The 15,489-nt window shown below is 41.9% G+C and overlaps 1 protein-coding gene across 1 annotated transcript in view; it reads right to left on the bottom strand.

The window, feature by feature from the left end:
- ST18 (ST18, C2H2C-type zinc finger) overlaps positions 1-15,489 on the bottom strand; it is a 100,410-nt gene that overhangs the window by 48,173 nt on the left and 36,748 nt on the right. Inside the window, exons 4-9 of the mRNA XM_023515414.1 lie at positions 11,900-12,281; positions 11,493-11,812; positions 6,924-7,058; positions 5,393-5,483; positions 4,020-4,124; positions 1,343-1,536 (exon numbers count right to left, since the gene is read on the bottom strand). Of these exons, the coding sequence (XP_023371182.1) occupies positions 1,343-1,536; positions 4,020-4,124; positions 5,393-5,483; positions 6,924-7,058; positions 11,493-11,812; positions 11,900-12,281 (1,227 nt within the window). The remainder of the gene's footprint in view (positions 1-1,342; positions 1,537-4,019; positions 4,125-5,392; positions 5,484-6,923; positions 7,059-11,492; positions 11,813-11,899; positions 12,282-15,489) is intronic.

Below are 15,489 nucleotides of genomic sequence, written 5' to 3'. Positions count from 1 at the left end.
CGGCTGGGACTCATGTTTCTTTTGGAATACAGTGCACTCCTCACTGATGCGCAGATCCCTTTCAAGCTTGTTCATCCCCTATGGGGATTTATTTGGCCTTCTGATTCTCTAAAGAGTTGATGGACATCACACAGTGAAGCGAATATCCTGCATTCACACGAGCATTCAGGCTAGGCAACCTGGTCTAAGATCAAAGGGATTCCACGGATTTGCAGAAGGTTGCAATAAATCCATGGTCTGTGAGGACTTAAAGTGGGGCATGATTTAGCTGCTTCTTTCATGGAAGTTAAATTCCTGTGATGCAGAAACCATTTCCCATGTTTGTTTTCAATATTATTTTCTCACCATTTCACTAGACGTTTTTTATAAGGACTCCAAACAACTTAAAGAAGTGTGTCCAGGAAAAACATCAACTCTTTATGTGATGCCATTTTGAGTTATGGTCTTCTACAGGGACATGTTAGCATTAAAGAGTATTGACCCATTTTAAATGTTTCAATATTAATTCCTCCATTTATGGGTAAATATCTCCATAGCCACATTTTTTTTCCTAGTAAAATCTTAAGTCCTGAATTGTGAGTTTTTAACTTTTCGCATCTTCCTCTATCTCCAGTCTGAATCCTTTTGCTGAGTTCAGTAATATTTAATTTAATTTAATTTATTTATTTTGAGACAGAGTCATACTCTGTGCCATGGGGTAGAGTGCCCTGGCATCATAGCTCACAGCAACCTCAAACTCTTGGGCTCAAGCAATCTTCCTGCCTCAGCCTCCCAAGTAGTTGGGACTATAGGTGCCAGCCACAATACCCAGCTAGTTTTTCCATTTTTAGTAGAGATAGGGTCTTGCTTTGCTCAGGCTGGTGTTGGACTCTTGAGCTCAGGTAGAGCTTTGGCCTCCCAGAGTGCTAGGATTATAAGTATGAGCCCAGTCTAAGTTGAGTAATATTTTAAACAGTATTTCAACATTTTATCTGTTAATTTCCATGATTTCAATATAAACAAAATTACTACATTAAAACAGCTATCAACATTTGAATCCCACTTCCAGCTAAATGTGAATTAAATATTTCTTAGAATTATTATATTTGGATCAACAAGGATGCCATATTTGTAGAATAATTAAATTTATTATTCACTAAATTCTGTGTACCTTTAGCATAAAATCAGTAATATTGATCAACTTGTTGTTTTTCTTATTTTATTTCACTGTATAATGTACTTTCTCTCCTGGCAGCTGTAAGTAACATCTTATATATTTGAGTACACCCAACCACACACATGCACATACATACATACACAAAAAATGCATTTTGAAGAGTAAGTATGAGAATTCCAAGCTTACATTCAGGAAATGGTGGTGTTTTTCGTCCTTGCCCTGTCTGTACAAGGGAGCGTTTACCAAAAACTTGGGCATCAAAACTGGCATAATCAAATGGTACTTTTCCAAATTTCTCTTGTTCCTTTGACACTGTAGCTCTGGGAGAGGTGATGGTTTGTGATCGGAAATTGAATTCAATTTGTTTCACTAAGCTTGTCCTGGAGAAAGGGGGAAAGTAGTTCAGAAGAAATATAATAAAACTATTGGTAAGCACATCGGTGTCAGAGTTTAAGTGTAGATGCATCACTCCCTGTAGGTGCCCACTGAGACACTGCACAATAAATGAGGCTGAGGACAGCAAGGCAGAGCAGAGAGCTCTGGACCCGGCATGAGGGATGGAGAGACACTTTGGGTTCTGCATGGCTAGGAAGGAGCTGCTTGTTCAGTATCCCAGCGTCTCATCAGTAAAACAGGAATATGCACCTTCCATCCATTAGATGCAGGTGTCACAAAAGGTAATGTTTGAAGTTCATTAGCCCTTTGGGCTCTTTAGAGAAAAGTACTGTGTAACTCACCTAACTATCAGTAAGTACTAGTTAAGGTCCTGACGAGGTGTGCACACTCTGCCAGTTGTAATTGTTAATCAGATACTCAGTGAATAGTAACAACTGTGACTAATAAGGAAATGTCATTATAGTCTATTGAGAAGAATGGATGCTGAGCTCTGCTCGGCTCTGTTTGACTGGCACAGGGTGCTGTCCGAGGCAGACAGCGGAGATTGGATTCCTCAATTTTGAGTTTCTTCTTAGGCTTTTCACTGCTTTTCTCCACCTTGAATCTGAATGTGGTTGATAAAGTAATACTTTAAATAGAATTTTAATATTTTATCTATTAAATTTCCATCATTTCAATAGGAACCCCAAATACTCTAATAGTTACCATATTTTCAATATAATTATCCCAATAAAGCTAAATGTGAATTAAATATTCTTTGTATTTGTATTAAACAAGAGCATCATATTTGTGTAGAACCAATTCCAGTCAAGGAAAACACAAAAAAATTTCCTGCTGTGGCCTAATTAGAAGAGAACATAAACAAATATGTCTTTCATAATTTAGCAACATTTGAAATATATTTTTTCTTTTATTCTCCACAAAGGCATGTCCAACTCATCAGAATGTCAAAGTTCCAATGATGTGTTTTAGATCAGATAAAAAACTTCTAACTCCCACATAAAAGTATTTGAGCCACTAATTGATCGTGTTATTGTACACATGAATTAGTTTGTAGCTCTAAAGTTGCACAAATGTTCTAATCTAAAATAATATTCACCTATTTATGTGTATACCATGGAATACTATTTAGTCATTAAAAAGATGGAGACTATACATTTGCATTTCCCTGGGTGGAGCTGAAATACATTCTTCTTAGTAAAGTATTGCAAAAATGGAAAAATAAATATCCAATGTACTCCATACTAATATGAAATCAGTATATAAACAATAAAACACAAATATAGTCTAGTATGGGGGTAGAGGGAGGCAGGAAGGGGCAGGAGAGGGGGAGAGATGATTGGCAGAAGGAAGGAGGGCATGAGGCGGGATCTCACCTAACGGGCACACTGTGGGGGGATAGAACACGCCCCCTGGATTAGGGGCTCTTTTACAAATGGAACTTTACCCTGGAAGTGAGAACAATGTAACCTAAAAATCTGTACCCTTGTATTAATTTGAAATAAAAAATCAATTAAAAATTAATCTTTTAAGCAATGAACAAAATGAAACAATATTATTTCTATACTTAATAAATAAATTACTCATGGAGAAACTAGAAAATACAGTAATATTAACCAAGAATTATATTTTAAGATTTTTAATTGCTACTTATTCAGTAATTCATGATCTTCACTTGACATATGTTTTGCATGCATGCAATTCAAATGCCAATTTTGACTTTTAATTAAATCTATAGAAGCAAAATATTAAGGGAAGCCATATCTGGAAAATGTTGAAATGCCTAATAACTGTTTTTGCATCATAGTAACCACAGTTATCTGATCATCTATCTTAATCCTGAAATCAATTTTCTTACATGTATGATTTTTGTGACAATAAACATAGGACGTCACATCAAACATCATCATCTGTACTTTATTAATATTTAGGTACGAGATCTTCCAAACTTCTAGACACTGAGAAAAAACCTGGGAGCTATTAGAACCAATAGGAGATATTTTATTGACAGCTATCAATCATAGAAAGAGTATTTGTTCCAAAGACATTATATATGTATGTGGAACCAAAGGATGAATATATTACACCACTTACTCTAAATGGTCCCAGTGACTTTGATGGCATTTTCTCCAGACAGAAAGGTGAAGTCACCTATAGTGTTCAGTTGACTTGTAGATACTTAGTGACACAGAATTTTGACTAAATTATATTATTATATGCTTGATTTTAAACATTCAGTCACATCATATTACAAGGAAATAAATTTCAAGTTAAACTTCTAGAGGGCTGGAGAGTTTGTTTAAGAGACAATTTCATTAACTACACCAGCCCCTCCAGTGGGCTGCCCATGCAGGTCTACTGGGCTGGGAAGGGAGGTTCCGGAGAGAGGCACAGGAGGGGCCCCAAGCCCTGCTGTGTAGGAACCTGGCATGAACAATGCATCAGGGACATCCTGGGAGGTTCGTACCTGTGGGTCTGGTCAGGGCACTGCCCGCTTTGGGGAGAATCAAGCTGATTTTTATCCTGGGACATTGCCAACTTTTCAGCTGCAGCAATTGGACAACCAGAAAGACTGTTTAAAAAAAGAAAAGCAGAAGGATTTGAGTGAAAATGATAATGTGATTTGCTTTGGCATGTGCCTCCCAGCATTCTTGGCACACGCGAAATGTTAAGTCATATTAATAGTTCACTTAGCACCATTCTCGTACTGAAAAATCCCAAAGGGTTTTGCAAACTATCATGTCAACACTGGTCTCCCATCTCCATCTTAGAGGTGAAAGGTGAAAAAACTCATTTGTTTTAAATAAATGTATGATGGAAGGGAGAAACGCCTGAACTATTCTGAAACTTCTTTATATTTTAAGGAGAACGCACTTATTCCAATTGCACGTGTCCACCTGTAGAAGTTAGCATGGCAACATCATGATTTACCTTAGAACCTTTAGAAACATTTTAGGGACGGAGTTTTATATCTTAGTTGCAATTCAAAGTTCAAAATGTGAAGTTTTTCTGGCATAATGCTTATAAATCAAATATGATCTCATAACCTCTAATAATCTACTGTAACATAAAATGCAAGTGTACAACAATCAGCATTTTCAGCAAAATTATTTTTATCCATACATAGTACGTTCATATATAAATGCTTATATACAGTAGAATCTCCACAGCTAACCACCTTCTTACATTGGCCACCTCCTTAAGTTGACCTACATTTCACTGACTAGACATGCACCATCTGTGCACATCACTGAAAGAGACCTAGTTCCTTATGTTGACCACCTCTGCATGTTGACCACCTCTGCATGTTGACCAGTTTGTTACAGTCTCCTGGGGGCTCAACTTACAGAGGTTCTGCTGTATGTGTTTTATGTTAGTTGGAATCTCAATGAAATGACATCCATCTTCTACCTGGTTTCCAGTCAAAACCATCAAGCCCTTTTGGTACCTTTATAATGCATATTGGCTGTGGACCAAGATCACCCAGACAACTCTTCTCAACGTCAAAGCAGCAATGGTGAGGTTCCGAAGCAAAAGAGAATACGTCGCATTTGTATGCCTCTACCAACATAGAACAACCCCAGCACCTTCAAGTATAACATTTTTTTCATTATCAGCATTGGCCGCTAATAAAAATATTTCTATAGAAAGGAAATTATGAGATAATTTTCCTTTCTTTTTAACTGCCCACACATTGAGAATATTTCTTATTTTGAGTGGTAACATATTTGATAGTGATGCTGCAATTTTCATAACACATCGTCGACTCATTATTTTGTTGGTGGAAAGTTTCTCTCACATTTTTTTAATGTCAAATGATTAGCATCTAATCAGAATTACCTCCTGTGGGTGTTACGGTTGCTGTTCACGTGGCCCCTCCCGGTGCATCCTGGCGTGGGACACTTGAGCACATTTTCATGCATGGCAAGAACTAAGCACAAAATATCACATAAAGGAAAGAATAATTTACCATAAATACATAACACTCTAACAAATTTATTTCTCAATTTTGCAGCCAAATGACTTGAGTTACATAATCCACCATGCTTCTTGTCCATATATATTCAGATGGAAACAAATGAGCACTTAAGAACTTTAGAAATTAAATCCAGCAAGCTTGTTCAAGTTTTAATTTCTCCAAATTCTGTGTTATGTTTATACTAGATTCAAATGAGACAATTCTGCTCATATTTAATGTAGACTGAAAACCTCATAACTTCCCTTCACGTGTGTGAGATTTTCCTTGGGGGAATGGATGGAATAGTTCCATCTCTTCCCCACAATCTGGAGTTCTGCATATAGACTTTTTTATTTCTTAAGTATTATTTTTTTAATTCCTTTTCCATACCCCCACCTGGCACTACCATTTGGTCATTGGCAAAAGAGTGAATAGTCAGAGAACCGGTTGGAGGAGTTGATAATCCAGCAGGCCAGGGCTGAGCTGGTCACCTTCAGGGATTCCCATCTCTGTGATTTGTGTGGCCCAAGATTAAAAAGTAGAGGATGTAGCAGGTGGATACTTTGCAACCTAGAAGGCGACAGCCCTTTTCTTTACCTCCAGGGCTTAGGGTGGAGAGATGGCTAAAGCTCACTCCTGCTCAGGGGCCTCCACTGCTGCAAGATGTGCTCAGACACCACCACAGAGCGTGTGTTCCCAGAGGAGGCTGGGACGACGTGGAGACTGACCCTGAGCTCAAGGAAGCCACGTCTGCAGATGACAAAGGACTGTGGAGCCACACAGTGTAATAACTGTCTTATTTTTGTACTCATGCTTTGACATCTGTGGCCTTGTTGTCCGTGGAGGGAGTGCCTCCCAGAGCCAGTCCCTTCCTAGAGAAGTAAACAGCTTTCCCACATGTGCACTTTTAAAATGTAAACCAACCAATCTGGGCCCATACCCCAGCCGCCCCCTCCACCAGCTCTCACACTCTGGGGCACCATTCCCTTCCCTTGTCACATCAGAGCTAGAGCTGAGCCCCAGAAAACAGGCACAGTCCCCGGACCCCAGAGCCCCTGGCCTATTTTAAGCCAGCTGACCCTGCCTTGTCAATTCCTTCACTCAGAAGCCACAATTAAGTCTCTTGCCCACTATCCCCTCTCCCTCCCTGTGTGGGGACCTTGACATGGTGCGACCCCATTCTTGGGAGCTATGAGTAAATAACTATCTTTTCAATGGTAATTATTGTACCTCACCCTCTCTATTAGCATACCACATTTTAAAACTCACAGATAGGTGGAAATTGCCTTGACACAGAGAAGACCTTTTTGCTGTTCCTAACTCCACATTGGAAGAGGAAGACGGTAAGTAACACCAGGAGGGGGCGGCATCTACAGGAAGGTGCCGCTTCCTCTGGAGATGAGCAGTACTCACTTTCCAGGGGGACCCGCACTTTGTGGGGACACCCCGAAAGGCTGCGGTGGTGGGGGTAGAGCCCCGTCACGTGTCCTGTGCCATCGCACCCGGGGATGGGGCACTTGGTCTCCCTCTTTTCAGGCCTTGGTGAATCTATAGAGAAATTAAATTGAGAAATGCATCTGGTCATTCTTTCCCTCCCCATTCAACAGACTGGCCTTGCAGGCTGACATTCTCACTTTATTCAGTTTTACCCTCATAAACATTCTTCTCACATTGCCTTGAATAAGACCCTCAACTAAGACCTGTGGAAACATAAAACATGTTTTCAATTTTCTTGGTTTCCTAAGCAAAGGCTGACACAGGGCAAAGGAGTGTTAAAATACAGAGATGGTTTGTGTGGTTATGTCACATATTATAGTTAAAGCCTCATTATGAAAAATCAACCCTGTGCCAGAAGACAAACAAGCTCCCAAAAAGAATAAAAAAGTGAGAAAGAAGAAAGAATTTACTTAAATTGAATCCATCTCTTATTGAAAGAGTTCAGAAAAAGCCAGATTCGAAATTACAAAACAAAGAAACCACCATGTCTGAGAGTTCTCTGTGGCCTTGGCCCTGGGTCCCAGTCTGGGCCTGCCAGCTGCTCCTACCAGGCACAGCCTGCCCCCGGCAGAGCACTGCTGCCCTCCCCTGCCTGCCCTGCCCAACCCATCTAAAAACAACTAAGAGTATATTATAAATGTCTTACCACAAAAATAAGTAAGTGAGGTGATGGTTATGTTAATTAGTTTGATTTAAACATTCCACATTGTATGCCAAGTCATCACACAGTACCCCATAAATGTGTACAGTTATGATTTAATAAAAATTAAAATAAATTCAAAAACATTTTCTGTCTTGTCAAAAAGAAAAAGAAAAAGTGCCCAGACCCCAGATTCCAAAATCCCCGCGGGTTGCCACTGTGGATCAACGCACAGTGAGTGGAGTCAGAAGCTGTGGGTTTTACTGAGAATGCAGAACCTGAAAACCTGAAAACTGAGGCAAGAAGCAGCAGCTTGGAAAGGAGCAGTTCTGGCAGGAGACCCACAGAGGGGAAGTGCCTTCCCAGTGGTCCAGGGGCGCGGGGAGCCGCGCTGGGGCCCGGTCGCCTGGTAAGGCATTTTGTGGGAGCAGGCGCTGAGGACAAGCTCGGCGCTTTACTGTTCCGGCCCACACATTGCCGAGGGTTAAAGGGGTATACAAGTGAGGACTAAAGATGAATATGAGGAGGTTACAGCTGACACAGACTGGGCCCTATTTAGAAAAGGTCATGTTCATGACTGAGATGGTAGATAAAACAGAAAGGCGTTCGTAATAGCCAACCCCTCTCCAACCCCAGCTTGCTCTGGGAACCAGGACGCTGGTCCTTGCGGGGAGCTTGACCTCCTCACTCAGCGGATGAAGGGAGCCTGGTGGGGTGCAGGGAGTCTCAGATGCGAGCCATCAGGGATAACGAGCATACTCGATGCTCGCAGCGAAAATAAATAATCAGTGTGATCCTGGCCCAGGAGCTGCAGCCCGAGATGGGCCCTGCCACGCACAGGTGCGGAGCCCCCATATGCTCCTGCTGGAGTGGGGCTCCGGGAGCAGGCCACTGTAGCGGGGTGCGACAGACGTCTCCAAGGCGGTCTACTGTGAGAGCAGACGTGCTTCTGTGATCCTGTGTCACCCCAGTTGTTGGATTATAAATGGTCCTGGGCAGATGGGGCACAGCAGGCTGTGTGTAATGCAATTATATGGGGCATAGTCTCTCAGAAAGGGGAGGGCCAAGGGTCCTCCAGCAGGAAGCGCGGCAGGCCGGGGTCAGCAGGCAGGAGGCAGCGTGTCTGCGGGGGGCGGGCAAGGGGCAGCAGAGGGCAGTCACATTAAGGAGAGGCGGGCTCCTCAGGATGTGGAGACTGTTCTTGTATTTGGGGAGAGATAAAGAGGCATCTGAAAGGTTTTGTGATTTTGTGGATACATGTTCTAATTCATCCAAAAAATGCCGAGTTTCAAGTTGATGTGGAATGTGCCGCCTATAGACAACTAGCCAGAATCCTTGGAGTGTGATCAACGGGAACTGAGGCGGGTCGGTGCCCTTTGAGAGTAAGTTAGAAAAAGAAGAGCAGCAATGTGGATTTTGAGGCCCGTCCTCTCCTGGCTCTCGGTCAGGCAAGGCCACATTTCCAAACCCTGTTGAAAGGTTTGGCGTGGTGCAGTGCGTTTCTCCTCCCGCCACACTGCTGTGTCTGCAGGAAGCCAGAGAGGGTGCTGGAGATAAGGCAGGCTGGCGCCCGCCCAGGTGGGGCCTGCTGACAGTCCACCACGCACCTTTGTCTTGGAGTGTCCCCTCTGCTGCGAGAAACAAAGGTGCAGATGAAAGGCTCTGGGGGCAGAACGTGTTTGCGTGATAAGGAGCCAGAAGCTTGGGGCAGCTCTCAAGCCTGGCTCTTGTTCTTTTATTTTCTTTGCACAATGGTGCATAATGAGGGTGACTTTATACTCTGGTGATGGTACGTGGTGGCTTTCCTGGGACTGTCCTTCCGCATACCTGATACGCTGTGTAACTGTACATACGGCTCCCCTTTTCTCTAAAAGCGTAGCAGGCTGGGCAGTAAATTACATGGGGACTTCGCTCACATCGTGACCTACAGTCTCCCTCAGCGCTTAGCAGCATTAATATAAGCAAATTTATTTTAGAATTGCTGACTCATCAGAAGTCTTACGTAAATTCATACTTTAAAATCCCCACATTCTCTCTCAAAATTGCATGGGCGAGATGTATGGGAATCAGGACAGTGTTTTGGAGAATGTTGCCATTGGATAGGATAAGTGGTGACTTTAGTGAATGGGATATGTGTTAAGAGAAAGAAGTATTTCTCATAGGCCACTGGCTCCTACATCAGGAACAAGGAACTGGGAAGTGTATTTGTAATTGGACTCTGTAGGCTCCCTCTAGTCTCAGCCCACAGCTTTCCTGCATTACAGGGTTCACCTTCCTTGGCTGTTTCACACCAGCATCAGCCTAGTCTTGATCTCCCTGCAGAGGCTGTTAATCCCCAGGGCAGGACCGTGGTCTACGCAGTAGGATGTGCTACCCACTCATCTAGCCCTACTGGTACTTGGCCCAACGAGTACAAATATGGATTCTATTGCCTTCTTAATTTTTGAAAACAGAAACAGTTTTTAAAGTTCTATAAAATAACCAAAGTTATTGGATAATACTTTATTTCATTGGCTATAAGTTCTCATGGGTTGTAAAAGAAAACATAATTTTATATGCTATTAAGAAATAAAAAATAGTTTCTGATTTCAGAGATGTTAAAATGGGTAAAATGTATCTCTTAGAATCAATAAAATATAGTATATAAAAATTATGGGTTTGGGGAATTTGGAGTAAATTTTATCTTTCTTTCTGATTTTGTAGTTCATTAAAAAAAGGTAAATTCAACCTGTTGCACATCAGTGGAAGTGTACAGAGCTAAACCCAGGGTACTGTTCCAAACCGTGCACTGTCACCAATATTCTGCCCCCTCCCCACCCCGCGCAGGTCACTTGCATGGCAGTACTATCTTGCTCCTTACAACATGACATTATTTTATCCTTCTTTGTTTTTCCAAAGTTACAAGACTGTAGGTGAGTGCTAAAATGGGTCTAAAATTACAAAATACACAATTTGCTTCTGGATAAATCTCAGGAATCAGAACTTCTGAACCACACCAACACGTTATTCTAGTAAGCCCTCAGGGTCCACTGCCTTGATTTTCTCTAAGATACTCATCCCCCAGCTTTAGAGTGACCAAGAATCCCCTGAGAACTGTAAGTACTCGTCTTAGATAGCACTGAGGACTGCAGCTGGGGACTGCACAGAACTGCTAGAATCATCACTGCCCGTCTGGGCAAGACTTGGGGGAGAGACAGCAGAGTGGGTGCCTGTGGGGGGGAGGGATGCAACTTTCCTAAAGTCTGAGAAAAAAAATTAAGTTCTCCTCAAAGCACTTTGCTCTCTCATTCACGTTGGCCCAGTTATCTGCGGGCCCCGAGTTTGAGAGATGATAAAAGTGTGGTGTCCTAAAGCACTAAAGGCAGTTTTATCGCAGGAAAAGTCAGAGCATCCCACCTGGCTTGCAGGTGACCTGACATTATTTTGAAGCTCAAAAGCAATTAGATGGCTCTAGAATAGGGATGGGAAAGAAAAATTAAGTTTCTATAATTTATCTGGCTTATAAAGTAATGTGAGATCCAAAGAGTACTAATGCACTTTCAGCAATGTCCACTAAAATACTTTCTAAAGGTATGATGTGTGTTTAGAATTCAGTTCATTTAAAAGAAATAGGTGCACTGAATCACTTTTTATGTATGAAAACACAGCAAAAGTGATAGTGTGATCTGAGAATAATCTAGAGCATGGAGGGAAAAATGAATTGTTTATTGTATAGCTATAAAGTGGCTTTTAAATGGCATTAAGTTGTGAAAAAGTTACCTGGAAGAAATAATAAAATCTAACTTTATTTTCCCCAACCCCTGAAGAAGTTTTATTTTTAAAATAAATACAAAAACATGTCTTACTTTTATTGTTAAAGATCTGTCTTCCAGCCGTGTCAATAACTTTGGTCTGCCTTCTTTCTGCTAGGTGCTCCAGGAGAAACCTGTCCAGCTCTTTGTAGGTGTTATGGAAGACACAACCCCGCTCAGCCTGCAGAGCGATCGCTTGCTCCAGCAAACTTAAGTTTCCCTTTGCTTGCTTCAGTTCACTGGATTCCTCTGGCACCGTTGCCAGGCTCTCACCACCTTCTGCCTCAATCTCAGGGAACAGAGGCTGAGCTTTGCCATCTAAGACTTCTGCTTGAGCATTCTGTGGGTCGCTCCTTTCTGTGTCAGAATCACACCTGTTCTCACAGGGGATAAATTTCTCACCTTCAGTTTTTATGTCAGGAACTTTTAAGAAGTCTTTTTGATTATCGGCTAAAACATACTTTGGGACTCTAGGTGGTTTGATTTCTTCTGAGAGGTTGGAGCCACTGTCCCAGCCATTTTCTGCCCCTTCGGAGTTACTTTCACTGTCATCAGAGGAGCAGAACGGTGCCTGTGCATCACTGATTTTGTCTCTTCCATCATCAGAATGGATCATGAAGCACTCATCTGCTTTGTCACTCTCTGCTTTTAAAGACTGGATGCCACTGTCATTTAAGTCTTCACTTATGGTCTGAACAGATACATTGTTTTCAAATTTCCCCAAATTCATTAAAGATTTGACCACGAGCTCTTGATAACAAGTATATCTGTTTTCCTTCTTATTGGAGTTGTCTTGTGCAGGTGAATGAAGGTTTTCATCCATAGGTTTTGTCATAATTTCTTCTATGAGAAAAAGAAATATTTGAAAAACATGAACAAAAAATATTTTAAGAAAATCACACCAGGTTCTGTGTATAAATGTGTACATATTCATGTATATGTATCTACACAAACATACACCTGTAAACTCATATATGTAATATGCACCGTATGTGGTCTCTGTCAATTTTATAAGTATTGGTAAAAGTATATATCTTCTTTCTAAAAATTTTTTAATTTAAATTTTTTTCTTTTTTTTTTTTGAAACAGATTCTTACTCCGTTGCCCCAGGTAGAGTGCCACGGCATCATAGCTCAGAGCAACCTCAAACTCTCTTGGGCTTGAGCAATCCTCCTGCCTTAGCCTCTTGAGTACCTAGGATTACAGGCCTGGCCACTACACCCAGCTTATTTTTCTATTTTAGTAGAGATAGAGTCTCACTCTTGCTCAGGTTGGTCTTGAACTCCTGAACTTGAGCAATCCACCAGACTCAGCCTCCTAGGGTGCTAGGATTACAGGCATGAACCACCACACCTGGCAAAAAAATACATATCTTCTTAAAATATAATGTAGACCATAATATTCTGAGAATTACCTTAAAGGAAAGGGGTTTTATAGTTTTCAACATAGTAAGAGCTAAGTGCTTCTAGGGTACTGACCAAGACAAGGAGTAGATACTTAACAATAATGGTGTACTGAATTTGGAATTATTGTTACTGTACCTTTTATATTCCCTAATCTCAGCCAAACAGAAGGAAAATGAGTATCACCATACTATGCATTGTAAAGAAAACATTGGTTTGAGTTTCCGTTCTCATGGCGATTAACGCGCCCAAAGCTTATTTGGTTCATATTCTTTACTCTCTACACCTTCTCATGTGTACTTCTGTGTTGTGCTTATGGAATATTAGTTAAGATATAAAGTATATCTAGGTAGAGATAATTAAAACGATTCTGAGGCTTTTAAGACTTGTTTACTTCTGTAACTATTGCACTAAAAAAATTCCATATTTTGAGGAAAACATGAATGGGAAGATTAGCATGATCAAGTCCTACCTGGAATAGGAACACATTTTCTGGTCTGTTAACTTGCATACAGTTGTGTAATGAGGAAATGAGATCAGGTGGGGGGGTTGGAAGATGCTGTATGCTAACTAGTTGTTCTCCATACTAGGCCGTCTTGGGTTCTGACTATCAAGGTACCCCGTGACCCAGGGGCCGTCACCTGCCCATGTGCCCAGGACAGCCCAAGAGGTGGCTGTTGCCCCAGGCAGCTGTTGTTGTCAGTGTTACCCCTTTAATGATGGAAATGGTCCAGTTGGAGTGACAGATTATTCGGTCAGCCTACCCAAGCCTGTCCCAGGGCAAACACACCAAGTGAGGGTGGTGAGGGTGGGGATGTGCTGGCCACACCAGCCCGGCCCCAGCACACACACCAGGCTGTGAACTGTGCCAACTACCTAGCAATGGTCCCCTGACATAAAAAAAAAAAAAATCTGTGTCTCAAAGGCAGAGTGGGGGGATGGGAAGCCCAAAATAATAAGCCCCTTTAAAGACCGTTAAAGACACCAAGTGAAGTGCATTCTGTGTTAATAAATATCTTTGGAGAGAAGAAAAGCACAGCCATCCGGTGTGAAGGCTGAGGGAGAGGCTGTCTGTGCGGAAGACAATGTGCCTTTTTTGGTCTCATTTATTTTTTTATAAACATTGTCTCTGACAAGGACACTCAAAAATACATCTCCATCATCTTCCTTTCTGGTAATTATCTCCCTAAATCAACACTGGACTGCCAGGATCAAGTAAATATTGCCATAGTAACTAAAAGCATTTTTGGATGAAGGGAAGAATTCAGTCACAACACCAGCCCCTGTAAATACTGCTGATTATAGGGTGCAGGCTTTTGTTGGGATCTATTCAACATAAACTGAAAAATTTAACATTTTAGTTCCTAGAAAAGAGGCTGGATAAACAAGCACATAATATTTGATAGGATGGCCTCTCCTCTCCCGAATTCATATCAGAGGAAACTCCAGGTTTAAATAATATATTAAACATAGTCTAAAATGCAAATGAAGTTTTTCTCAATATCACGGTTGGCTATTAAGAGAAAGTATAAAGGGTTATGATAATTTTAAAGTATTATGAACTACAGAAAACAAATAAAAAGCATTTTCAGTGAATATGCTCAATTCATTGAACTATTCTCTCACTCCACTTAACTACCCACATGTGTACGATAATGATTTATAGACATTATACCTAATTATGCATATTTGGGCTGTGTTAGAGTGCTAACAAAAGCTCTAGAAAGCAACAATTACCTCTGTTGCTTAGCTACATAGTTTAAAATATTCCTATTAAGTGCAGATCACCAGAGAGGCGGAGTGACAAACCGCACATGTGCCGACAATGCACTTCACTGAGCTACTGCCAACTGCCAGCATTTTGGGTCATTTCCAGTTTACATAATTGTTTGGTTCAACTGTTTGTTATATGCTAAAAGAAAATATTTATTAATTATTCTTCAGAAAAAGAGGGGCCCTGCCGACAGAGGTGCCACCACGCATCACTTGCTCTGGTTTCCAGGGAAGGGTCTGCAGACCTGCAAACCAACTTTCCGCATTCTCCCTCCCTGGCTTTCACTGTACTCAAAAGGAAAAAGCTGAGTTAGCTTTAGGAGCTGACAGGTCGGTGATGGGGCGCTTGTTTCTCCCAGGTCTGGATGGGCTGCCTATGTCTCCTCAGGCTAGGGTGCTTTTATTTGCCTTGGAGGCCCGGTGACTTCCTCTGAGCCACTTTCACTGCAGTAACTAGCCTGTGCACTCAGGGGCCTGGGCATGGACTCTGGTCCTTTGTACTGTGGCCCCTCCTGACTTTGAAAACTGGAGTCAGCACACAACGCACAGCCTGAGGCAGGAAGGTCCGGGACGGGGTCATGCTGCTCACCCTGTGCTGCCTGCGACAGGCCCTAGGTCTTCTGAGCCTGGGCCCTTGTTTTGAAAATGAGGCTAATCCAATGGCCCAATGGCTACATGAGCCAACCATCCTTCCTAGGACCATGTTCCTGGCATGGGGTTCAGTTCTTCATTTCATGTGATCTTCACAGTCACTACAAGATAGGTGCTTGCTACTCTGTTTCACAGAAGAAAACTTACAGGTCCAGACAACTGAGGCCTTGCTCAAGACCAGGCAGCCATGTCGGCCTGTGGAGTGCTGAGGCCCAGCCCAGGCA

Source organism: Otolemur garnettii, unplaced genomic scaffold (genome assembly GCF_000181295.1).
Source record: "Otolemur garnettii isolate 467f Iridium unplaced genomic scaffold, OtoGar3 scaffold00071, whole genome shotgun sequence".
Taxonomy (NCBI): domain Eukaryota; kingdom Metazoa; phylum Chordata; class Mammalia; order Primates; family Galagidae; genus Otolemur; species Otolemur garnettii.
The sequence above is the reverse complement of the archived record's forward strand: the minus strand, read 5'-3'. Positions and strand labels throughout refer to the sequence as shown.